The 26,215-nt window shown below is 37.6% G+C and overlaps 1 protein-coding gene across 1 annotated transcript in view; it reads left to right on the top strand.

Annotated features, from left to right (window-relative positions):
* The window catches only part of LOC140231035 (protein unc-13 homolog B-like), a 273,808-nt gene that overhangs the window by 159,271 nt on the left and 88,322 nt on the right, over positions 1-26,215 (top strand). The window contains exons 5-6 of the mRNA XM_072311188.1: positions 8,122-8,245; positions 23,572-23,604. Coding sequence (XP_072167289.1) covers positions 8,122-8,245; positions 23,572-23,604 — 157 coding nt within the window. The remainder of the gene's footprint in view (positions 1-8,121; positions 8,246-23,571; positions 23,605-26,215) is intronic.

Raw genomic sequence — 26,215 nt, 5'->3', positions numbered from 1 at the left:
ATGGTGTGCTCCTCATTAGTGTGAATGAAGCAATGATGTAAGGGTATAGAAAAGTAGAGCAAGTTCCAGGAAAATAGTTTCCAGTGTCACAGTCAAATACACCTGAAGTTAATTAAGCCAAAATGCAGGAGTTAACAACTTTAATTGACATCTCACATTTCTGTGACAACGAACAAAGAATATGGTGAATCCATCGCGTAGAACGCTCCTTCTCAGTTTTTACTCTATTTTAAGACATGTATCTCACATCTTCATTGAGGTACAAATGTACAACTTGATGCAATTATTTTTTCTTTTCGTGCTAGGTGTTTCTGACTTTCATCAGCCTGTTCTGAAAGGACAAATCTTTGGTCGTTCAGATTGGTCTAAACTTTTCATGGAGGCACAAGTTTCATGTCACTGGTAACTGACTTTACATGTTATGTAATTTCCACTTTATTTCATTCTACAGCTGTGATTTTATTTTGTGTGTTTAAGAATGTGCTGATAATCTGCGCTTAACTTCCAAGGAAGTATGTTTCATATCTACCAGTCACATCATTCTGCCTCCCACTTTCGCTTGGTTTCGCCAGACCTTTTCAAGGCTCATCGGCAGAGTGTATTTCTCTCACTGGCGTGCAATGAATGAGTAAAGCATGATGTGCACGCCCACCGCGTCTGCACAGTCAACTCCATGGCAGAACCTGCCATCCATTGCAAGGGAATGTCAAATGTGCAGAGCAGATGTTTGTACCGGAAAAGGATGTGTGACGAAATGTGCTGTGGTTGAGGGGTAATTAGATTGTGAGGAGCATACCTCACTCGAGTTATTACCTAAAAGGGGAAAAAAAAAGAAGAAATGACTACGTCTTTCTTCCTGATTGCTCAATCTCAACGAAGGAGGCGGAAGAAAAGAATAAATCTTGTTATTCTTGTTATCACTTTCTTGCCTCTATACATTTCCTAAAACAACAACAGCAACAAAGATGAGAGGGTAGAAGAAAGAGTGTACGATGGTACGGTGCGACGCCAAGCATGGCGGCTTCACGGGAAATGGCGTTGCGGGCTAGTTGGGCACCCATCAAGTGGAACCAATACGTCATCAGCTGCGGCCCTTATACTACATTTACCCCCCGCATTATGCGCCCCGAGAAAGGCCGAAGAGAAAACTTATATGGGAGTATGGCATGGCTGCAGAGGGATTCTGTGTGAACCCTGTTAGGGAAGGACAATTCACATTCCACCTCTGCTGTATGTTTTTGAGATGGTTGATTTTGGGTTTTGTTTTTTTTAATTTAATCTGATTTGTTGATTTCTATGTCACAATCATCATCATCATCATCATCATCATGCATTGATCAGAATACAGATTTTGATTTGATTGCATTGAGTGCAATTCACATAAACTAATGCAATGCACTCAAATGATGAAAACCAACAAATGAATGCATAAAACAGGAGAAGGTCTAACAGCTTAGGCAATACTTGATGCATATCTAACCCTTTATAGACAGATTCATTCGATATACATATCTTAGGTGTGTATGTGGGTGACTCGGCCAAGAGAAGAGGAACTTAAAAGGACTGTATAGTTTTGGTTGAGACTTAACTTCAGGTTTCGAACATTCTTTGGTGAGATAATGAGAAACCTAGCTCTCCTGAATTATGAAAAAAGCATGTAGTTTCAAGAGGAATTCATCATTTATTGGATGAAAATTGGTCTTGAAATGGCTGAGATATCCAAAACAAAGCAATACTAACAAAAGGTGGGACCTACCTTTTATGAGAAACGCTTTGTTTTACTTTGTTTTTGGATATCTCAGCCATTTCAAAACCGATTTTCATAGAATAAACTTTGAATTCCTCTTAGAATAGCATGCTCTACAGCATTTCATGAGTGGTTTCTTGGTATCTCGTACAATTCTCATCTCCACCAATGCTATACCATCCCCTTCTTTAGAGGAGGGACAGAAAGTAAGTGGTGTCCTAGCTGCCTACACTGAAAAAGATGGCTGGGATTATTGAGAGGAGTTTTATTGCGCCTGCACTGAGTGCTATTGGGGGATGACCTTGACCTTGTCACCAAAGATTGCACACTTCAATTTGTCCGGTTACAAATATCCTGATGAAAAGAGAAGCGAATGATGTTTGCCGGGCTCTACATCATTTGCCAGGAATACACTCTCTCGCCAGTGGTGGTGGTGGTGGTGGCACAACATCTTCAGTGGTCCTTAATATGACGTGTATCAAACATGATTGAGCTGATTGTAGCATGATATCCTAGCCCATGAAGTAAAATATGTGTGTTTATCTACTCATTCATGTATCAATTTGTCTATCTATCTGTCCATCTATCTATCTATCTATCTATCCATCTATCTATCTATCTATCTATTTTTCAATCTATCTATCTACTATCCATCTATCTACATACGTGTGCATATGTGTGTGGAGGTTGAATGTTTGTACACATACACTTGTACATATCTATGTATACACACATACATTTGTATACTGTAGTTATATATTCATATTTTTTCTTTTTTAGTTAGTATTCTGTCACTGTTCTCCACATTAAGCATCTCAAAATCTGTAGTGATTCATTCATGTACATGATCAATCGGTGCATACCTATTGTTGCAGTCGTTGTTATAAAATGATTTTGATCTCTTTGGCAACAATAGGCCTTATATGTAATTCTATAATTCTATAAAAGTATAACATTGCCAAGTTTTCCTTTGATGAAGCTGTTGACATTTCAAACTCTAAATTAGGTTACAAGAGGTTACAATGCGGCCTATTTTCAATTTCATGAGAGTTTAAAATACTTGAGGGTTGTTGTTTTTTTTTCTTTACCAGTGACCAGAAGGATAGATATCTTATCAGTGAAATATAATATTTAGAAAAAAAAAGGGCTTCCAAACCAGTCATCTGAACCCTTTCTGCCCTGCTCCATGTCAGACTTCTGCAGGCAGTGAGAAGTTTTAATGGCTTTTGTGGCTAAGGGCTGTGGTGGGATGAGACGATTGCAAAATGCATTAAGAGGATTAAAGGTTGTGCCAGCAAACACTGACAAATGGATCTCATCATTTACCTATATATTTACAAACGAACAAAAACATCAATGCCACCATAAAGTGAAGTGATACGTTTATTGTCTGGAAAAATAAAATGGTGCAAATACACAGACATTATTCTTTACATGATGCGGAAGAATTTTTCACCTCTTCGTATGTGCACATGCGAATGCGCTAATTTATCCAGGGTGGTGGGAAAATATGCAAGTCTCTGTCTTAAAGTTGTTGCAACTATAAAGAAGATCCCAAGTTTTTCATTTCCCAAGAAAAATAAAACAAAATTTAGTGTTTAAAGCATGTCCTCTGCTCCTTCTCAGATTTGTTGTTCTTATAATATATATCACTTTCAAAGAACAAAAAAAAAATGAAAGAGGTGTATCATATCAAATAATTGTGATATTTCAGAGTTGTGTTTCATGGAAAAACTGAATCTAGTCTTCAGAATTCCTGGATGCTTAAAGGAGACCGAAACCCAAATATGAATTTTGATTGAATGAAAGCAGCAGCATTAGTAGAAGATTTCAGTGAAAGTTTGAGGAAAATCAGACGATTGATTCAAAAGTTATGAATTTTTTTGTTTTGTTCCATCATCGCTGGGTAAGGAGACTACTGCACTTCAGATGTCATTATGGATAAGAGTTTAAATAGAGTATAAAGAAAATACAACATATTTTCTCTTTTCTACCACGATAAAGAGCACTTGATTTTCCTTTTTCAGAAAGCAGGGGGAATAGTATTACCTGTAACAGTATGTTAATAACAAGTTGATGGAATGTGTACTTTTCACGAAAAATGAAATTGTGTGAAATTCTCCTTATATTTCCTTTATATATTGTTGTCCATATTAATGACATCATGAAGTGTAGTACTCTCCTTATCGAAAATGACTGCACCATCAAATTTCATTAGAAAATTCAATAACTTTTGAATCAATTGTTTGATTTTCCTCAAACTGTCGTTGATATGTTCTACTGATATTGCTGCTTTTACTCAATTCACATTAATATTTGGGTTTCTTTTTCCTTTAAAATGTACTGCCTCAGCACAACATTGTATTAATATCAGGACAGTGTTGGCACAAAAGATAAATTGAGTCTGAATTATCTCATGAAGCTGCATGGACTTTTAACTTCTTATAATCTTGCAGCAAAAATGTATTCCTCTCCTCTCCTATTAGTCAAACATATAAACAAAGAAAGACAGCTATCAAATCCATAATTATCCTATCAAGTTTCTTGAGAAGTCAGATGTTATAAATGATTCATTTGATATCAACCCATCCCTCTTCTTGTGGAATTGCTCTTGGCAGAAGTGGAAAGTTTGAAGTATGTCAATTTTGTGATCCTTTGCTGTGAACTCTAAAGCCATTGCTGCAAAACTTGCCAAACTGATGCTGCTTTTGATGTCTTTAACATTAAAACTGGACCAGAGTTAGCAGAGGGCTTTCTGTTTTCAGGGCATGTGACAGTGTACTTGCTGCTTTTTTTTTTCATGTTTTGTGCTGCAGGCATGATTCCAAGCAGATAAGTTTACGACGAGTTTAGGAAAAACTGACATAATTGGGGCTTTCAACAGATCAAGACTCTGCTGTTGGCCAACCAACAAGCAATCCTGACTTAATACTGGCACGGAACATGTATACTTTTGGAAATTATATTTGTATTGCTTGCAGGAATGCACACACATGCACACACACACACACACACACACACACAAAATCACACATACACACACCAACACACATTGTTGGGAGGAGGAATAATGCACATTATGTATTTTGGCTGCGGATCTCGCGGCTAGTTGGGTGCCTGATAAGTGGCCAAACATATCTTCTCGCGACAGGTTTTTATTGATAACACGCATGCCTCGCCTCGGCCTTCCCTCAAACAAACAGGCATCAAGATGATTTCCTCAGAGACTGCTAACGCAATTCGAGGGGGCACTCCCTGCCTTGTAGAGTGCCGGACATGGCATATCAACAGTGGTGCTTAGGATTTCAAGTATATGGATTACATGTGGGCTAAACAGCGTTATGAGAACGAAAGCCCAAAAGAAGGACAGTAAAGGGGGAGGGGGAATTCAAAATAGAAGTACTTCTGTGTAGAATGCTCCAGAGATGAGGAGAAATTATGTTTTCCCCGTCTCCCAGCGTTGACATTAATAATGGATGTTGGCGTGTCTTTTCTGGCAAACTGGCAAGTGTGCCTGCCCCTTGGTTGGCAGTTTGAGCATAGGGATATGAGCTGTGTGTCTATTAGGCCAAAGGATGTGTGCTGTACTGCAAAAAGGTCACATGTACCTCACCACTTCTTATCTCCCTCCCCCCCCCCCCAAAAAAAAAAAAAATATATATATATATATATATAGTGATCCTCAGAGCAGTTGCCCCATGAAAGTAAAGGCACATTTGGCAGGGGCCAATTTTCAGCACAGTAACCCAACTTGTTAAAGTTTGAAGTACATGTAGTATCAAATATACATATGTAAAGCTAAATTGCTTTTACATTTAGAGTGTGCGGGGGGGGGGGGGGTTGCATGCTACAATTTCTAGATTTTTTTGTGGTAAAATAGACCGAGTTGATAGTATATCTTAGAAATCTATATCACATTGATTCTTTTTTTCAAAGAGTTTATTCATACTTATTCTCTTATCCAGACAAAGTCAAGATAAGTGTAACAAGAGGGAGTGTAGTTATAATGGACTAACCCATGATTTTGCTCAAAGTTGAGTCTTGATAGCTTTCTATTTTTTTTTTTCAAATTCAGAACCAGCGGAATCACATCAAAACGCCCACATACATTTACTGTTCCAGATTGTAAGGAAACTGCTAAAATGCTTTCGAAAATATATCCCCCAAATGTCAATCAAAAGTGGGGAAGTACGGGTTAGCAATTGCCTTATCCAGGGTTGTGGTTTGTGGCAGTGCTTTAGTGTCACTCTTTTTATGTCCATAACTCCGTGCGTGTGTTGTTATTGTCAGTAGCTAGATTTGAAATACAGTAGGTAGTGTCTTCCAAGATGTATATCTTTACATACCTGGCAATTAATCCATTGTTAATGCAAACCAAGTGAAAGGCAATATGTCAAGGGGGGTGCATGCTTCCAGCTGAGATATGGAAATACCATTACATTATTTTGCATTCTATTTGCAGCTCAGCAAGAAATTCTATCAAAAAATGTAATGAGACAAAAATGATGAAAAAAAAGAAGAAGATTTTTACCCAATCTCTGCAACTCCTGGTGGTTTTTGTGAGCAGTCGTAATGCATTGACATGCCTGTGTTATACCTGTTGTCCTGGTTTAACTGGCAATATTCATATGGACGTATTTCCTCACATTTGAGGCCACGGTCAGACGAGAGATGCCCGAGGTTCACAAGTCTGGCTGGCATTTCATGGTCAGTATGGATGACCATCCAGAGGAGTCTGGAGCATCGTGAAATATTGATGGTCGCAATTCATCATGAGCTGGAAATAAAAAGAGGAAAAACAAAAAAGCCTTCTAGCCATCCTTGGTCCATTTCCTAATGCTAGCTTGTGCAATTTTGTTCATTCATTATGAATGTTCAGCCACTGATGTCATGTTATGACTCAAACTTACTTGGTGTACATGTCCTTTCCACCCACCCATAGTCATTATGACATGAAGTATGGTCAGGAAACCTGAAAGTTATCTTTTTTTCTCTCTCTCAAACTGTTCTTAAAGTAGTGACTTAGCAGACCAAGTCTGAAGTTGAAGCTGAAAACAGCACCTTGCTTTGGTCATTTTTTCTTTAGGTATTAATTTCCATTAATTGTGATAAATCTTTGTGAAAGTGGAATTCTCTTTTTCTTTTGTTAGTCTTCTCTTTTCATTGTCATTTTCCTTTTCTTCTTCTTGGGGGGGGGGGGAAGGGAAGGCTATAAAGTTTGCTATGAAGACTTGAGTTTTCATGACTTGCAAGTATACGTGTTATTGCTGAGAGTGATGGAGATTGTCTTGATCTGGCATCAAGTGTTTCACATATGGTCTCAGTTGTTCTCCAGTGGGTCACTTCTACCATTAACATGGTTTGTTGTAAACAAAAAGAAATATGGCTTGCTGCGCACCATTTTCTTGCGATCTTTTTGAACCTCTTATGAGTCTTGAATGGTGTCTTAATGCTCAGTAATTGTTATGACTTACAGTATGTATCATATGTATGCGCACATTACAGTTTGACATCGATGAGCATTCTTGTTTCAGTGTGCTTTACTTTTTGTCATGTGGACAGAATCATTAAGATAGAAGCAAAACTTATGTGTTTGTCAAAGCATCATCTAAACAGTCCTTAAAGGAAATACATAGTTTTCATATGCCTGGAGAACTGTCTTTTTCTTTGCAATAAATGCACACTTTTGCATAAGAAATGTGTGAAAGAGCACTGTAAGATTAACACAATTTCAGTTTGGTAACAAAGAAATTGAGAAATGTTAACTGAAGAGGTTTGCTGTAAGTCCTACAGTCTCAAAGCATACCTGATAGTGGTTGCTATGTACCTGGTATTTTTTTTTAAATAATTGATGTATTAATAATTGTCACTCAATAATCAGCAAGGATCACGCCACTGCTGTGACCATCAACCTTTTGCACAAGAGTGAATTGCATGCAGCTTGTTGGAAAATATGATTGCTTGGGCACAACTGATCATCACGTAATATTCTGCCTACCCACTTCTGAATACAGAGGACGCTTCAGAAGTAAAAGCTGTATGCATATGAACCGAATCATTTTACACTTTTGACCTCAAAATACTCCAAAACAACTTTTCATCCCAACAAGACGTGTCAGCCAGACATGTTTCTTGGTAGAAGCTTGTGATATATTGTAAGCAAATTCCAAAAGTTCGAAGGTAAGTTTTGAGCTCCTCTGAGAATGATGTTTTGGCTTTGACACTTCATGATGTACCAACTACAATGCACTTTGCAACAATTGCAGATTTAAGTACAATTTTTTTTTTTTTTTTTACAATGATGGTGCTATGTGACAATTTTTTTAAAAAAAATCATTATTTTAGCAAGTGTGTGTTCCATTTATTTCATACAGGAGGGCAGTGGAGAGTGGTTCTCGCTGGATCGTGAAGTCGAGGTGAAGAATCGACAGGTCAACGGGACAAGGATGCCGACGGGTCACCGCGTCCTCATCGACGCCCGCTACGAAGTCCCCTTCGGTAAGACCGGGCTCTCTACGTCCATCCCTGTACTTATGACAGAGTACCATTGATGGATCTGTGCGGTGTTATCTAATTTGTGTGTGTGTGTGTGTGTGTGTGTGTGTGTTTGGCAGAGTTACAGTGATATAACCTAGTGGTAGAACACATTTGCGATCTATGATTAAACTGCACATTTATTATCTATGTTGGTGTGTGTGTGTATGTGTATGCTTCTGTATCATTTTATGTAGGCGTGTTCTTTGAGGGCAGGTCTGTGCCTTTGTGTCCCAGTTCACTACAATCACATGCACACTTTCAATACCCAGTGAAATCCTTGTCATTCATTTTGCACTGCAAGATTTGATAAGATGCTATTAATATGGCTTGTTGTTTACATATTCTTGTGTCTAGCAGCTGCAGTAAACTTTAATGGAAGATAGTAATTTTGGGGAGATTAAGACATCTCTCAAAAGAAATTATTTTTCTCCTCTTTTTCCCTTCTCTTGGCAAGTAAAAAAAAAATATATATATTTGATGAAGACAGGAAAGTTCTGCTCTCATGACAGTTTCAGTCTTTTGAGAAAAACACGAAACCAGACACAGGTTATGTTTTATACATAGGACTACTTCAGGCATCCTAGCATATTCAGTTGAACCCGTAAGAAAATATAAAAATATTAAAAGAATACAATACTAGAAGCTGGTAGATTTTGTCATACCACTGTCTCCTGTGAATGCACTTAAACCTTGAGGCACGAGTGCAATCTTTCAAGTGTTCTGAAAGATTGAACTTTATTGCTGCATTCCAATTTATTCTTTGTTGTTGTTGTTGCTGTAACTACAAATAGTAAACAGGATGGATAGACCGAAGAGATTGAAGATTAAACTGCAGGTCGTACTCGCCATTTGATAAACCCAAGGAGATTCAGATAATGCTTATTTATGCAAAATTAAAGATGCCCATCGAAAGTCTACCATGCAACATCAGTCACAGATCGGAGTAATGTTTCTGCGAAACTGAGGCTGATACATATAACGGAACACACAATTGGCATGATAGATTATCCCAATCACAGTGCATTGCATGCAAAAGTGAAGGCAGACATTGCACAGCATTTACATTGCATCCCTCACCAGCAAGACAAATTTACAGGGTTGTAAAACATTTGACTTTATCTCACACCTTCAGTGATGATGGCCATTCATAATGATCGAAAGTTTCTGATCCTATAAAGCGTTCTATATCTGAGCAGAAATCGCTTAAATTTTGAGCTCCAGCTTGCCCTTGTTTGCTTGTTGCTTTCCAATGGCAATGCCTTCTGCAACAGAGCCCGGAAGTCTTCCGTCGGCAGGGATTCTGTTTTAACACTTGCTTTTCATATGAAAACCTCTTGTGATGTGCAAAGATAATAAAATACTTTCCAGAATTGTCTAGGAAATTGTCTTTATACATCACACAGATGAAGCCATAGGCTTTGATTTAAAACAACAACATTAAAGAAAACTGAAGTGTAAGGATAACTGTCAAGCCATGTGTGGGATTGTAAAATTTAATTCAGTGTTGGATATGGTGCAATAACACTATCTATCAGTCATTCGTTTTGTCTGGGCTCATGTGTTTCTGTCTTTTGCTACACAAGTCAAAAACAAAACAGGAAGCAAGTACGTCTTCTGAAAAAAAAAGTAAAAAAGTAAAAAAAAGAAAAAAAAATCTGTCTCTGTAATGTTAAGTGCACCTCATAGAAATGTCTTCTGAAACAACTATCCTTCAGTCACCGTCGGATCGATGTCGCCAATACACTTCCCAGGAACGGAAAGGGGTGCGGGCAGCTGTGAAACTCTAATCAGATGCAAATTGAAAAAACCAGCGATTGTATTTTGAGGGTGCCAATGTGCGGTTGATGCTTATTCATCACAAATGGACGCTCCAAAATTTCAGCTTTGAAAAGGGGGAGGAACCGGCTACACTTTGTCATGGTTGACATTTTTGTGAGGAGTCATTTCCTCAAAACAAACAAGGATGCCAAGTTTTTTTGCTGTTGTTTTTCTTCAATTTGGTGTAGTGCTTCTACTAGGTGGAAAAATTCAATGAATAGCATCAATTTTGTACCAAGTTTTTCCCCTCTTTGTTTTCCTGTGAAACTCATTTCAAAACCTACAAAGAAAATGCAAAGTTTTGAAACAGGTTGTCTAGATGACTATTCAGATACAGCGCCTAGGCACATTAAAAATAAAAATCAGAAGGTTGTGCATTTCAAACATTTTTATGCCTCCGCCACGAAGTGGTGCCGGAGGCATTATGTTTTCGGGTTGTCCGTCCGTCCGCTTTCGTTTACGCGATAACTTGAGTAATATTTACTGGAATTTTACCAAACTTGGTCCAGGTATGAAGTATGATGGGGCAATTATTTGAGTAGATTTTGGGTGAAATCGGGTAAAGGTCAAAGGTCAACGTCAAATCATGAAATTGTATCCGTTTACGCGATAACTCAAGACTGGATGGAGCAAATTTCACCAAACTTTCTTGGAGGATGATGTGTGATGGGACAATTACTTGATTAGTTTTCAGTGAAATCGGACAGAGGTCAAAGGTCAAATATCAAGGTCAAATCCTAAAGTTTATCTGTTTACGTGATAACTCAAAACTGGATGAAGCAGCTTTCACCAAACTTGGTCCAAGGATGATGTATGATGGGACAATTAGTTGAGTAGATTTTAGTGACATTGGCAAGAGGTCAAAGGTCAAAAGTTCAAGGTCAAATGCTACAAATGTTGCAATTTACCCATATCTATGCAATGCCCTAAGGTATTTTCTTGAAACTTGGTGTGGACATGTACTACTGCGTAAAGATTCTCTAGAGAGAGTTTCATGTCACAAGGTCAAAGGTCAAAAGGTCAAAGGTTAGGTGAAAATGTTGCAATATTACTTTTCTCGCAAATGGTTCAATGTATCTTCGTGGAACTTGGTACATATGCATGTACTGTCTGGCAGGGATTATCTAGGGAATTTAGAGGTCATGGGTCAATAGTCAGGGGTCAAAGGTCAAGGTCAACTCCTCAAAATTTTACTATTTCCCTCATATACTAGTATATGCAATGCTTGCATTATTAGTTTCAAAACTTAATACATGCATTACCTAGTGGAGATTCTCCGGGAAATTTCCAGCCAGAAGGTCAAAGGTCAAAGGTTAAGGGTCAAAGGCCAGGTTTCAATCCCCCCCCTCCCAAAAAAAAAAAAAAATATATATATATATTTTGTACCATCATCACACTCTTTCTTCATACCTTGGAAATTACTCAATGCATAAACTTCCCAAAAATTCCCCAAATATATGTACCTGCACTCTTAGAAAATTATAGCTGACCCAGTTCAAGACATTTCTGACAAACCTGTCATTTCAATATGTTGCCAGTTATGTGAAACTGTCATGGATCACACATTGTGAAGACATTGTACTATACGCCTATTGGGAGAATCATGCATTGTGGCAGAGGCATCAGTCGCCATAGCGACATTTGTAGTCTCGTAATGTTATTACTTGTCATGGAAATTCTGTAGGGAAAAAAAAAAAGATTACTTGCAAATTTGTCTGAATGTTTGCTTTGATAAATACCAGGAAATTAAATCTTTTGTAATAATAGAATATCACACAAACTCCATTTCCTTAAAAAAAAAAAAAAAAAAAAAAAAAAAGAAGAATTTTTAAATCGACTAAGGTTAATCTAATACCACCAAATTATGGAGCCAGAATACAGATAGGCCATTATGACCACCACTTTTTTGTCACAATATTTAGAAGGCATGCTTTGCAATTCTCTTGAGTGTTAAGAGGTACATGTCTATGTACCTACCTGTTGATATGGAGAAGGGGAATGTAGTTTTATACATTCCCGATCTGACTAGTGGGATTACTCTGAGAGTTCATCTTTAGTGCAGAATACATTGTGCATGATTTGCACAACACAGCCAAGTTCGAAACTTTTGTAGGAAACAGACCCTCATGCATGACACAAGAACTTCTGCATTCAGTGACTAATTTCAGATAAAGAATTTTGAAGGTGTTTTTTTTTTTTAATTCTGAAAAATTTCATTTGCAATATTTCGTGGATAAATTCATTGATGCAAGACAATTAACTTGTCTTTCTCTACCAGACAACCAATTTTTTTGATGGCAAAAAAAAAAATGTATTCATGTAACATCTTGAAACAATTCTTATCAATTTTTGGCCAAAAAAAAAAAATGGAGACACAATACGCATGAAATATTAATTGGTTGGCAACATCTGAAGGGTCATAGTTATGACTGTTGTGTAGTGCAGTCAATAATTCATATCAATCGCGATCCCCAAACAGTGATGGAATACAATTGTACGTTCATGTGCAAGCCGTCGGACAAGCGGTGTTATGAAATTCTTCCTTTGTCCTTGTGATCTTCTTAAATAATACATTTCTACCCACTAATGGGTAAACTGGGCTCTGACTCTGCATCAAATTCATCCCCAATTTGTCTGCTGACACTTAAAAAAAAAAAAGATCTACCGAAGAAGAATGAATACTTTTCAACTGCAACTTTTTGATGCACAAAAGACCAAGAACTGTTTATAACTGATTCCAGGGACTTGTTCTTCTTTGCATTCTTTTCAATTTGGAGGTAGTGATATTTCAAAAAACATATATGCATACATACAGCCTTACTTGTGTGTTTGTATGTGTGTGTATTTATGTGTTTTTATGTGTATATATACAAATTCTAGCCAGTTTCAAAAGCAAACAAATAGAAAAATATGTTGGTACTCCTGACACCAACAATTACAGCTCTAGGACTCGTCAGTTCACTTACAATTTATTCAGCGTTAGTTGAGGCTGCCCCAGAATCTCATCGGGAATGGTGACTTTCCATTCATAGCCTGTGAACTCCGCAGATGTTATTTGATAAACCACCTGACATGCTTACTTTACAGATTACTTCATTTTGTACCTCTACTACCAAAGCATACCAGCATGTTCTCCAGTAATAAGTATACACATTTTAGCAGATACAAATTTTGCTTTCAGCATCCTGTGTAAATTGCAGCCCTAGTTTCAGTGGTCTTCCATCTGCAAGAAAGCGTGGTTATTATATCAGCAAATATTGTCCAGGATAACAAAGATATAGGTATACATATATATATATATATATATATATATATATATATATATATATATATATATATATACACACACACACACACACACACACATATATATACAATGTATATGTTTAGAAAGATATATATATATATGCAGACATTAAAACTGATGTCCTCAATGTTTGTACAGTTAGGCCATGAGGGAGGTGCAAGCAGGGAGGCAGGCTACTTAAGTGAGCCCTTTGATGTACGGCGAGGTGCCGCCGTAAAAGATCTCGGTGCTTCTGGGTGCTCGGTCGCTGTAGGGCCTTGGCAATCATATGAAATTTACACTGCAAACTTTCAGGTCTGTCATTGTGGTGACACATTATTACATACAAATCCGATTCTGGATTTGGCGGTCTTGTTACACGGCAACCGATGCTACAAGGTAAAGGTAGATGCTTTCAAAAGAAACCAAGATGTGATCTTTATTCTGATGATGGTTTGATTTCAAATTTCAAGTGGCATAGAAAATGTTTCTTAGGTGCAATATTAGCATAGATTTAATTGCAAAATTGTCAGTCCCTGAATAGGAAGTAATTAGAAAGGTGTCATAGAAACATATGAAGTATATACATACAGAATCAGAATCAGATTTATGTGTACATTTTATTTGCTTCTGTATGTATATGTATATATAAACATTTTACAGTAGGTCTGTCATCAAATAGGATTAAATTAAACCTTTGCAATTATACCTTGCTTGTTGCGTAAGAAGGAATATTCTTAAATTTGTGATTAGAAAAAAACCATCCCACATATTCTCATTTTTTGTCTGTCAGCAGCTTTAATCGCATTTATTTCAAATTAACGAAAGTGGAGTTAACTCATTTTACGATCACACTTCATACATATATGAAGCATCAAAAAATCATGGATGCACATACCCACACATACAGAGTACACAACTTTGCACATTGATTAAATGAAGGGGTCGGTGCAATATAGTGCTAACCCACACAATAGTCATTTTGAGATAATCGCTGTTGAATGTTTGGAAAGTCCATACATTGTACATTAATAAAACATGAATGCATGCATTTTTACCATCTTATTGGTTGAATTCAAATATGATATTCTCACAGAGGTTAGAGTAAAGGGTAAGGATTATGAAAATGCATCTAACTCAATTTTGACAAAAGTGTGGGTTAGCACTATATTGCACCGACCCCTTCAAATGTATCAAGACAAACACTCAAGGGAAGCGCACTCTGGGAGCTTTTATTGAGTCTCTTGGGATCCAGAAATATCTCCTCATCCCTATTGAGACTCTGCCGCTAATGCCTTTTAGTCACGAATTAAACACATTAATCATCCATGTTTAGCTGGATATTAGGGGGGGGGGGGGTGTAGGCAAATATTTACCTTCAATCTAGCTTGAGTGCACATTTTTCATCAATATAATGATAAGGAAAATGATTCATGATGTATACTGTACCATCATTTTTCTCTCTACACCAGGTAAGTGAGTGTGGAACAAATGACCTTCTGCAGTTAAAGCCGGATAAAAGGCAGGGGACTTTTATTCTTTACCTCACAAGTAATTTTCCTGATACTGTTACTGACCCTCAAGGAGAGAAATCATGGAGACTTTGATCCTTGGTCAATGATATGAACACTGAGATTTATTTCAAACTCAAAAGTAAGAAATTTGAACTATTTGATGTCCAAACACCAAACTGTGTGGTTGTATTTGAAATTCAGGCACTTACTTGCTCACTGTCAAAGTAATACTATGTTCCTATGAAAAAAATAGCAAGTTTCAGATATGATTTTGATATTCTGGTTTTGAAAAAGAAAAGTGCCTATACTATTAGGTATGTTACCATGGAAAGGAGCTACCCGTCATGTTTTCCTGAAACAAATAGTTAACATTGAAAAAACAGTGTTGTAGATAATCTGTGAATGTAAACATAACTTGGAATAGAAATCAGATTTCAAGGCGTATTCATAAATAATGTTTTCATGAATCTATACCAAAGTTCTTCACAGACTCTCCCAATTTAGTTAGTCTTTTTTTGCTTCATATATGCACATATCTTTTTCTAACCAACATGGTTAAAAACAAGTGGAAATGCTTAAAAAAAAAAAAAAAAAAAAAAAAAAGGTCATTGCAACAGCATTGTTGCCATGTCAAATGTACCTGCAGAGAAAACAGCAAACAACAAGTTTGACGGAAGAAGGCATGGTATTTGCATCCACTGAAAAAAAAAAAATGGATGTTTTTGAGGGGCCAAGAGTGAAGGATCCGCATTCATCCATGGAAATGCCATGTCCTCTCATACCATTAACCGTATCCATTTGCACCTGTCTCGCAAACCCTTCACAGAAATCGGCCACCTTTTCCTCGTCAATGGTAGGGGCAAAACAGAAAGAAAAAAAAGAAGATGACTTTGCAAGTTGCTGACTTTCAGAGGACACACTGAAGAAAGGGGCCATTGATTTCTCTTTCTGGTTACAGCCTCCTCAAAACTATTAATCACACACAAAAAGAACGTTCTCCGAGATGCGTTAATGGAAACCTCTGGCGGAATTGAGGGTCTCTTATTCTACTCCTGTAAAAAAAGGTATCTTTAAAGGCACTTGCCTTACTGTTCTTTAACACCCTGTTTTGAATGGTGGGGGGGGGGGGGTGGATGGGGTGAAGGAGGTTTCTGCCACTGACTATCCATTTGGCCTTACTCATCATCAATGACAGATACCCTATCCCTCCAGGCAAGGTAACTGTTATGTGCACCCATTTCCCTTCAACTGACTTCTGAGATGAGTGGAGAGGTCTCTCCTATGACGTGGCTGCCGATTCACCCACTACCGGGGCAGCTAGGTCATTGGTCTTTACCCCCATCAAACTTCCCATGGCCCACTTCACACAGTAAAGATATAGTCAGCACTGATGATGTGAAATAGGGATTGGGGGCTAACAAATTCACTCACTACTAGGGCAGCTAGGTCATTGGTGTTTTGCCCCCATTAAACTTCCCATGGCCCACTTCACACAATAAAGGTACAGTCAATACTAATGATGTCATATAGGGATTGGGGCTAAAGAACAACCTGTCCTCATTCACTATTTCCCTTGAGATGTATCTGTCATGTAAACAGCCAGCCTGAGCGGTCACGGGTAGCCCTTTAAGACTAAAACGATCATGATATAGGATGATGCAATGAATGTGCATGCAGGTAGAGTCAGCTCCCCCCCCCCCCCCCATGTTTGAGAATTGCGAATTGAGAGGGGACAGAATTATCGACCCAAGGACTTCGTACCACTAAGAGCATGCCTGGTTCTCAATTACCAGCATGTTCCACATACACTGATTTCCAGCATCCCCCCCCCCCCATTTCCCCATGCCATCTTCCATGAAACAGAGGTTAAACAGTGTAGAAGACTCCATAGTACTGATAACTTGCTAGTCTTTGTCATTGCCAAAGCTGAGTATGTACTACCAAATAAAAGGAGCATTTATCTCTTCACCTAATGGATATAGTTCCCAGCACTGATTGTTGCTGATGCCACGAACGAGCTGAAACGTCTCAAGAATTTTGATAATGTTCTTGTTTAAGATTGGATTTGTTGTCTGTAAGATATGATTGGGCATGCCGTTTCTTAATGATTTTTTTTTTTTATAATGGAAATAATGCATTGAAATTGGGGAAAAATAAGTGCGTTCTTCTAGTTTCCTTCACAGGTTTTATCTATTGACTGTGACAAAAATAGCTGGGCAATGCTTTATTCCAGACTCGCTCCTCACCAAGAAACACCTGCTTATTCTCAATGAAATTCTTTCATCTTATCAGACAAACACAAAATGAAAGACTTCAAGCAAAAAACAAAAACAAAAACTGCTGTTGGATTGTGCTTATGCACAAGCATTAGATACCAATAGCATTTCAGAGTATATTTTTTCTTCAGTCAATATGGCAAAAGGGTTTTTTTTTTTTGTTGTTGTAATATATTTCCTGCAATAAATTTTGTGTGTACTCCTTTTTACTAGAGTTTCGGGGGAAAGAAACTGATGTATTTTGATACTGTGCTCCCTATTATCATTTGTCATAGGGCAGGATTCATTCTGGTCAGCCGAGGTTTAAGACCGGCAGAATATCAAAGTCAGATGCAGGAGTGGCATTTCTTTAATCATTCGGAAACCTTAGAATGACCAGCTCACATGCCCGTGGCTAGGATAGCTATTTCTTGAATACCCTTTTCCAGGGCAAAGCTAAAAGCTGACTTTCACAATTATCATTTTTTGTTTCTTTTATCCTCCATTGAAGTGTATATTTTCCCATCCATATTTGATGGTGTTCAAAGACTGTGGGTTTTTTTTTCTTGTCTGTTTGTTTGTTTGTGTGTTTGTTTGTTTGTTTGTTTTTTGGGGGAGGGCTTTCCTATCTACAGAAGATAACAAAAATCTTTCCCATTGTTGTTTTCTTTGAATCAAACCACAGACATGTATTCTTGTATCCTCCATTGAATCAAATATTTCCCCCCCCCCTCCATATTTGATAGGGTTCAAAGAAATGGTGGGGGGGGGGGGGGGCTTTCATATCTACAGAAGATATCAAAGAATTTTTTCCATGGTTGTTTTCTTTGAATCGAACACAGACATGTATTCTAGTATCCTCCATTGAATCAAATATTTTTCCCCTCCATATTTAATTAGGGTTCAAAGATGGGGGAAAGGGGGGGGGGGGGGGCTTTCATATCTACAGAAGATGTTGGAGAAATCTTTGTGCTCATTGTTTTGATTGATTCAAGCCACAGCTATTTGATCAGAGCCTTTGTGTTAGTGATGGATACAGCATAAAAACAGGACCGTGTTTCACATCCCAAGACATATTTCGATTTGGCATTGATGCTATCCATATGTCTGTTCAGTCCATATGCCTAAAGGGAATGCAGGTTTGGAGTTTTCTTCTTTTTTTTAATGTGGGGCTAATCTCCTTAAAGGGAACATCTCACTGAGTGCAATTGTTTGCGAGGTAGTGAATTCTAGGAATTTGCTACATTCACAGACATTCACCACTCAGAGAGATACTCCCTTTATGTTTCATGCAGACCTTTTGTAGTACTTGCTCTTAGCTCCTGTAGCCTTCTATGAGCATCCTTGCTGAAACAGGTACTCAGAGAAATGCTCAAAGTTGCATTAGTCTAATTAAAATTCACTAATTCAAGCAAACAAACAAAAAGAGTCATTGCAGAGTCCGAGAAGTGTCAAATCAGTGACTCTTTCATCATGCAAAGATGAGTGATTCTAAATTATTTTCTTGTTGCCTTATTGCCTTCCGGATGTTGAAATTCCCCTTAAAATTGATTCATGATGTATGTGGTAAATTGCATGGAGAACCAATTTTTATTACTTTTCAGGAGATTGATATACAGAGGAGTAGAAGATATACACAGTTTGTGCTTGTACATGAAGTGATTAAAACTTTCAAGCTGTTGTACTTTGGCTTCTTAATTCAGCATAAAGTAAACTGAATGAATATTTTGGAACACTTTGAAAGCGTTATGGGTAGAAGTGTATCAGCATGTAAAGTGGGAAAGCCTATTTTCATTTTTATAATTATTCAGACTAGTGAATAATGACTTTTGTGGACAGTATTGTCTTTAAAGTATGTCACCAGAAAATTTTCATTTGTTTGTTGTTGTTTTTTTGTATGCCCTCCATAGATATTTGTTCCTCCCTTGACAACAGTGATATTCATTTGGCTCCAAATGTTTTGTGTCTGTCCACTGATCTCTACATAATGCAAAATTGTGAATTAATATGCCATCTTTGTGGAAGAATGTTTGCTCTGATTTTTAAACCAAAGTTTAGATATCACAAAACCAAGAGCATTGCTCTCTTTTTTTTTCATAGGAAAGCCATATTCCAAAAAATTTAGGAGAATTTCTTGGTTAATTCTCAAAAGAAAACAAAGTGTTATCTTCTGACCAACTCAAAAAAATGAAAGAGAACACAGTTGAGGCATTGGAAGATTAACATTTACTGCATTTAAAATGTTTGTGAAGAAAATTGAATATGATCAAATTTTTCCATTTATTTTCAAAGGTAAGAATTATATGTTTTAGGGGTAAAAATATGTTTTTCAAAAAATTATTTAGCATGCTTAGTTTCATGAATATTACTAGTTTTGTACTAATCTTATACTTAATTATGTACAAATGATAATTACAATTTTGTATACAAAACATGTTTTGGGTGCCATCTATAAGGATTTTGTTATATTTCCCACTCATTTTGATCTACAGAAATCAGCAGCCCGACACCTTATGCACAAATTATGCTGAATTGTTTGCCATTTTTTTTTTTTGCCATATGTGGAATAGAATAGACTGTATGATTATCTGATAAACAATGTGATGACAGTAGACAGTATTTATGATGACCTACTGAACAGCTTAAGGTCACTTTTAAGAGTGGTCTACCAGTGGTCATTGAACCTTGGTCGGGGAGATTGGTGCTTTTCAATTAAAATATTTTCAATCAATCCTGCCCAGTGATGGATGAAGAGAGATAACAAAAAAAAAAAAAAAAATGGGGGAGGGAGATACTACCAAGATTCACTCCAGAGGAATGCTCTGTGTAAGCATTAATCCTTGCCCTTCCCCCCTCCCATGTTTAATATTAGTGTCTTAAGTCTTAAGCTAAAGATGATATGATCTAATTTTCTCATTTCTGCACCCTCCTTATATACTCCATCCCAAATACGCTCATCTTGACCCATTCAGGACCGGCTGATTTTGATATAGCACGCATTTCCCATAGACACATGCCCAAGTATACTCTGGACGAGTCTTCAGTGGGTTAACTGTGTAGTTCTAAATGGATTAAAGCGATTGGGGAAGGAGGGATATTATATCTTTACCCTTTTCTATCCTTCCAATTCAGTGTTTCTTGGTCTGCAAAGCTGTCTGGTCTATAGGAGGAATTAACCTCATTTGGTGTCAATCAGCTCCATCACTAGGAGCAATTATTGCACACCCCCCCCCCCCAAAAAAAGAAGAAAAAAAAAAAAAACACCTGAGTAGAATAAACGGTGGGCATCCTCCAGGATGGTCCGTTTAGTGCCGCCCCCGCTTCCCCCCTACGGTGTGGATTTATGCAAAGAGTGAGCATCGTATCCTCCCTGGATTTCCTGAAATCGCAATCCTGCATGTTCTTCCTCCTCCCCTTCCCTATCCTCCCCCCCCCCCCCCAGTCTGATCTCATCTCTACAGAATCTGGTGTTAACAATACTAGATCCCCACTCTCCATGCCATGGCAACTGCCTTGACCCCACCCCCTGAATTGACCCTGCATTAGTACCCATTAGTCCATTAATTAGTTCAGCTTGCACCGTCCCCTTTGTAATCCTTTTCTACTTTGTTGTTGCTGATTGCTCTTCTGCTCACTGAGAGCATACATCATCTTCTCTTCTTTCTTTTTTTTTTTCTCCGTGGCAACAGCATCCATCGGTAGACTCATCTCCAATCTCCAAGAGATGAATATTCATCAGTGAATCAATCCGGCTCATCATTAAGTCATTGCGCCCTTTGTGGGGATGTGTTGACCGTATTGCAGTAGAACTCCCATTTTCCAAAGTATTGGCGCCCTTCCTTTAATTCGTCCACCGGCCGAAGATTATTCCCTCGGGGGAAAAAATGGCTACTCCATCCTCTTCTTGCCCCTCTGCCTTCCAATTGAATCCTAATCCTTGTTGGTTCACATACGCAGAGTGCCTTCTCTCCTCTTGGCGCAAGTCAAGGACGGAGATATAAAGAGCCGTGTGCTGACTGATTATGCTTGACAGCGAGACGGATGCTGGATATTTCCCCATGATTGCAATTTGGAGACAGCTAACTATCTAGCTCCTTAAGGTGCAGCCTCCAACGGAAGAAAATTCTCCTCGTAGGGCTTGTCGGAGGAATGTTGCAATTAGATGTGAACATGGCGATGATTTTCTTTTTTTTCCTCTATCCACCCATAAAAAACATTTTTATACTTTATCAATATCTTTTTCTTCTTTCACTGGTAATGTTCCTGCTTATTTTATGCATTCGATTGCTGTAATGTTTTATGATTCTCTTCCGACCAAAGCAGTGACTGCAAGATATTGCAGAACTTTAAAATTCTGCATGAATATGACATCTCTGAAAAAAAGAAGAAAAGAAGACAGAGCCATGAAATATATTGTTTGAAGGGTGACCAGTGCTGAAAACATTTTGCCAGATTCTTGACATATCTATTTGCTCGATTCATCAGAAATGCCTCTCATAGTGTGTACCTATGTGTAACGATTACCAGTGATTGTACTTACAGATATGGCTATTACTGCCGTGGGCAGTATATGAATTTTTTGTGATAGCAAATATTTTGGTCTCTTAGGAATCTATTACAGGGTTTGCCCTCTCTGACCCCTTTCCCCTTCATCCTCCCCCCCCCCCCCCAAAAAAAAAAAAGATGAAAAAAGGTAATTTACAGTATTCTCTTGAGAACAATGCTGGAGCCAGTAACACGACCAGTGAAATAGACAAGACAAGTTAATTTCAAATGAGAACAGGCAATGCTTATAGCTACAACAAGAAAATGTACTTCTTTTCAGGCCACCAGCATTTACTATACTGGCAGATGTGCTATAGTTTGAGATTAAACCATAAAGGCATTTATTGCTTAACACCCCATTCATACAGGGCATTTAGAGCGCTCCAGGAGGGCTCCTAAACCCCTCTCAGCTCTGTATGAACAGACAATCTGGACCTGGACCGCTCTAAAGTTATACCCCTCTTGAGGCTAGGCTCAGGAGTGCTCCAGAAGCACCCTAAACTCTGTATAAACGGTCACCAGCATTTAGGGCGTTCTGGAAATGGTATTCGGCTTGGGCTGTGCATACAGTTTACATGTTAGAAGTTCCCGCACACCCAGAGGTCACTATGACAGTTATGCCCCTCTCAGCCACTTTGCATGTAGTCTTGGCGAGCAGTGAATCTCTGTATGAACAAACACAGAGGGGCATTTATGAGTCGAAGTGCTTCAGGAGTGCTCCTGGGCCCAGGCTATACGTATAGATAGGGTATAAGTTAGCTGTAACATGGTTTGTAGTTTAGGATTTCTTGGTGTTGAAGGACGTATACCAGTGGAATCAATGACCTCGTTTGACCTTTAGAATATCAGCCAATCATAACCCTGTAGTGAATGATTAAGTACAATCAGTTACACTCCTCCAAATTATCCACATCATGGATACAATAGGATGCTGCCTCAATAATATGTGTCAAAACAAAACAAAAAATTTGGACAGTGAGATCGATCTGTCCAATTTTAAACAAGAACCGTAGCACCCTTTTGCTCACTTGAATGGTATCTTTACAGTGATGTTTCAGAGCTAATTCTTTCCACTGTCTTTTTTCAAATTCAAAGTTGGATCACAGTTGTTTGCGAAGCTTTGCTGAAATGGAACTGCTGCATTTGCTATACTTTTCTCAAGATTCCCTCGTTTTCACTGAGAGACATTGCATTGCATTCACAACATTTCCAATATCAGCAATTTATTTTTTTATTGGTCAGTCACACAGTACAAACATAATGATTAAAGTGTATGTTAATATATATTGGTTAAAACATAGGGAGCATGTGGACAAGGTATTAACAACTATATCTGCATTCACAGGACTTCTCTCAATGAACTGCTTTTTATTCTGGTTTTTTGATGTTATAATGGCATTTAAGGCCATCATTGGCATCTCAATTTCTGTTGTGTTTGCGCAGTATAGAATTGTTGCGGATGTCTTTTCTGTGTTCTTATGCGTGTATGTGAAAATCTAGTTTGCAGTGATTCAGAAGTGAGTGTGCTGTATGAGGAAAAAAAAAAAGAATTATTTCATTTGCATTTAAACTCTGGCATTTGGTGTGATATGAGTATTCTCGAGTCAGTACTGCAAATTCCATTTATGATTATGAGTGTGACAGTATCTACAGCAGTTATGTTGCAACTTTTCTTACTGATGTTATCATTTGCAACGCATTCCCAATACAATTACTATTATCAATGAGAGGAAATCAATCCAAGTTGCCGTCCTTCATTTATTTTTCTCTCTCTCTCTTCCCCATTTTGTTTGTAATTTCGTTTTGTTTTCGTTTTTATCTCCCGTGCCCCACAACTGCCAAAAAAAAAAACTACCAAAACCGAAACAGCATCAGCTTCCAAATCTAGAGCACCGTTGCAAGGTAGAATCCATGTCGCCATGAGCTCTTTTCTTCTCATTTACTCTTTGTTTGCCTCCATGAAAACTCAATATCTAACCACCATGTATTAATCACAAAGTATACCCTTCCTCTTCGATAATGTGTCTCGTGTGAAGTAGTTCTCAGTACTCTTCAACTTCGACTAACCATAAAGCTCTGCTTAGAATATCTTGGTTGCAAATTTTAAGAAACTCAAGAAAATGTTCAGTGTGTTTGCAGTGAAGGCTAGCACAGTTTACAACAGTTGCATCAACAGTTGAGAAGAATAAACTGAATAAACCCTGACACTACCACAGCTCTGTGAGTTGTCGGAATTTGCATGCATAGATATTCACCAAGAATTTCATAGAGAATTGGGAGAACGGAGTCCGCATGACATAAAAAGTGCAGTCACGATTTGCATCTGCTGTGACAAGTTCATTCGCCATTTGCTAAGCAATGTTGTCGATATATACCTGGTTCAAATTGCCCAAACTTTTAATGCTATCATCATGAAGCTTTAGATTTTTGCCATGTTCCATAACATGTTTAGATAACTTTCACCGACATGAAATCATGGGAAACGTTCTAGATGCATCGAGTATACACAGTGAGGTGTCACCCCAAAAATAAAGAAACAAACAAACGAAAATTGATAGAGAAATTGTTATGCTTTGGTTGCTTTGGGAGACAAGGCATACCGTTAATGCTTCAAATGGACAGAAGTAACTAATTTTAGCAAATTTAGTGATTTGGCATGAAATCTGAAAATATGGATCATGATAGCAGCTTTTAGAACTTTCATTTTCTCCACTCAGCCTTACTTGTGTAGTCTTTCCTGTCTGCCGGAAGTCACATCTATTCATCTTAGTTTTCTGTTTCAAGGACATATATCTGAATGTACCACTTACTAACACTTTCATTATGTGTGTCAAATAATTCTAGTTTGTCTAACAAAATGCCTGTCATGCTGTCTTATTTTGAATCCAATCTTATATCAGAGTGTTTTCCTTATCTTTATCATTATCATTTAACCTGTGTCATTTGAATGAGAACAAAATTGTTTATCCGCATATCATTTTTCTGCCTGTACATGTAGGTAACTTGTAGGCGTAATGCATGTCAAAAACCCATAGAGTTTGGAATTAGATAGAGGGTTTTACAGTCAACCAAGCTTTGTGAATTACAGGTCACTATAGTGAAATAGTCAAGTACAAGTGCATCAATATGTTTTCCTTATTCATTGACTCTCTCTCTCTCTCTCTCTCTCTCTCTCTCTTTCTCTGTCTGTTTGCCTTTCCCATAGATTTCATCAATCTATAGTTCAGTCCATAAAACATTAATTGAAGAGTTTCGATGCAAAAACAGATAAATGCCATTTTCAATTTTGAATTTGAAGATAAGGTCATGATCAAATAGAGTAAAATTAAATCTTTGTCATGATAGTGCACTCATTACATAACAATAAATATTTCTAGAGATATCATCAAAATTATCTGATATATTTTAATTATTTTCTTTGTTTTTAGCATCTTCAATCTCTCAACTTTCTTAAGTTGAAAAAAAAATAATTACACATCAGTTTTCGTATCTAAACTCTTCAGTCCTTTTGCATTTTTATTGTTTCATGTAATGGATCCTCTAGGTAACTAGATATTTACAGTTTATTGCTTCAAGCCTCGTACTGAATGCCTTCAAGTATAACTTTACACGGTGAAAACTAGCTTGGGCATTCTAAGTATAAGATAAATACTTGGAGTGGGTATTGCTGAGGTGATAATGAGCTGTGTTTAGTGTGTGCTACGATGTGAGACATTGTTGGGTCTAGTTTGTCTACATAATTATGTTGCATTTATCATCTTCTGAAGACACTATGTTTATCTATATCTTCTTTGTTTTGTGATACAATTACATAACTAACACCAATGCCAACTGACTGTGTATTGTGATATGTCACTCATACTCTTGTGTGTGGACTATATATTAACAGTTAGACTAATGTGGATATTTGTACCATATCATTCATATCTTAGAACATGTTATGTAGCATTGTAGACTGCAGAGCATCACCCTTTATCTACCAGTATCTAGAATGTACTCATACTCATACACGGTAGCCTTATTTATTGTCAGATAAATTGATCTCACCATTTTGACATTATACCTGACAACACTTTAAGGAAATGAGTTTGTTCACACACACACACATACTCACACAAACCACTCAGGATTCATAATGGGACCAATGTAAATGCAGCCTTGCAATTGATTTCCATTACTACTGAGATGGTGATAGAATTCTGTCACAATACATTTGTAACAAGAATGCATCCCGTGTGGATAGGCCCCAAATTTTGCCTGGGCCAGCTTTCAGTACATATGCATCTGTCAGAGTCAGTAGCAAATACCCTTTAGTCAAGACTCCTTAAAGTACAGAATGTGTGTGTTGCCTCTGATTGAGTAAAGCATATTCACAATTAAATTTTGTTACTTTTATCTCCATATGCAAGAATGTTGTCATTCTCTGTGTTTGCAGAATTGATCATAACAGTATGTGTTATGTGGTCAGAACTGTGTTTACGTTTATAAGTAACATTACTATGATAGCTTGCTT

The sequence above is a fragment of the Diadema setosum genome, chromosome 7, assembly GCF_964275005.1.
Source record: "Diadema setosum chromosome 7, eeDiaSeto1, whole genome shotgun sequence".
In the NCBI taxonomy this organism is placed as follows: domain Eukaryota; kingdom Metazoa; phylum Echinodermata; class Echinoidea; order Diadematoida; family Diadematidae; genus Diadema; species Diadema setosum.
This window is presented reverse-complemented; position numbering and strand designations above follow the sequence as displayed.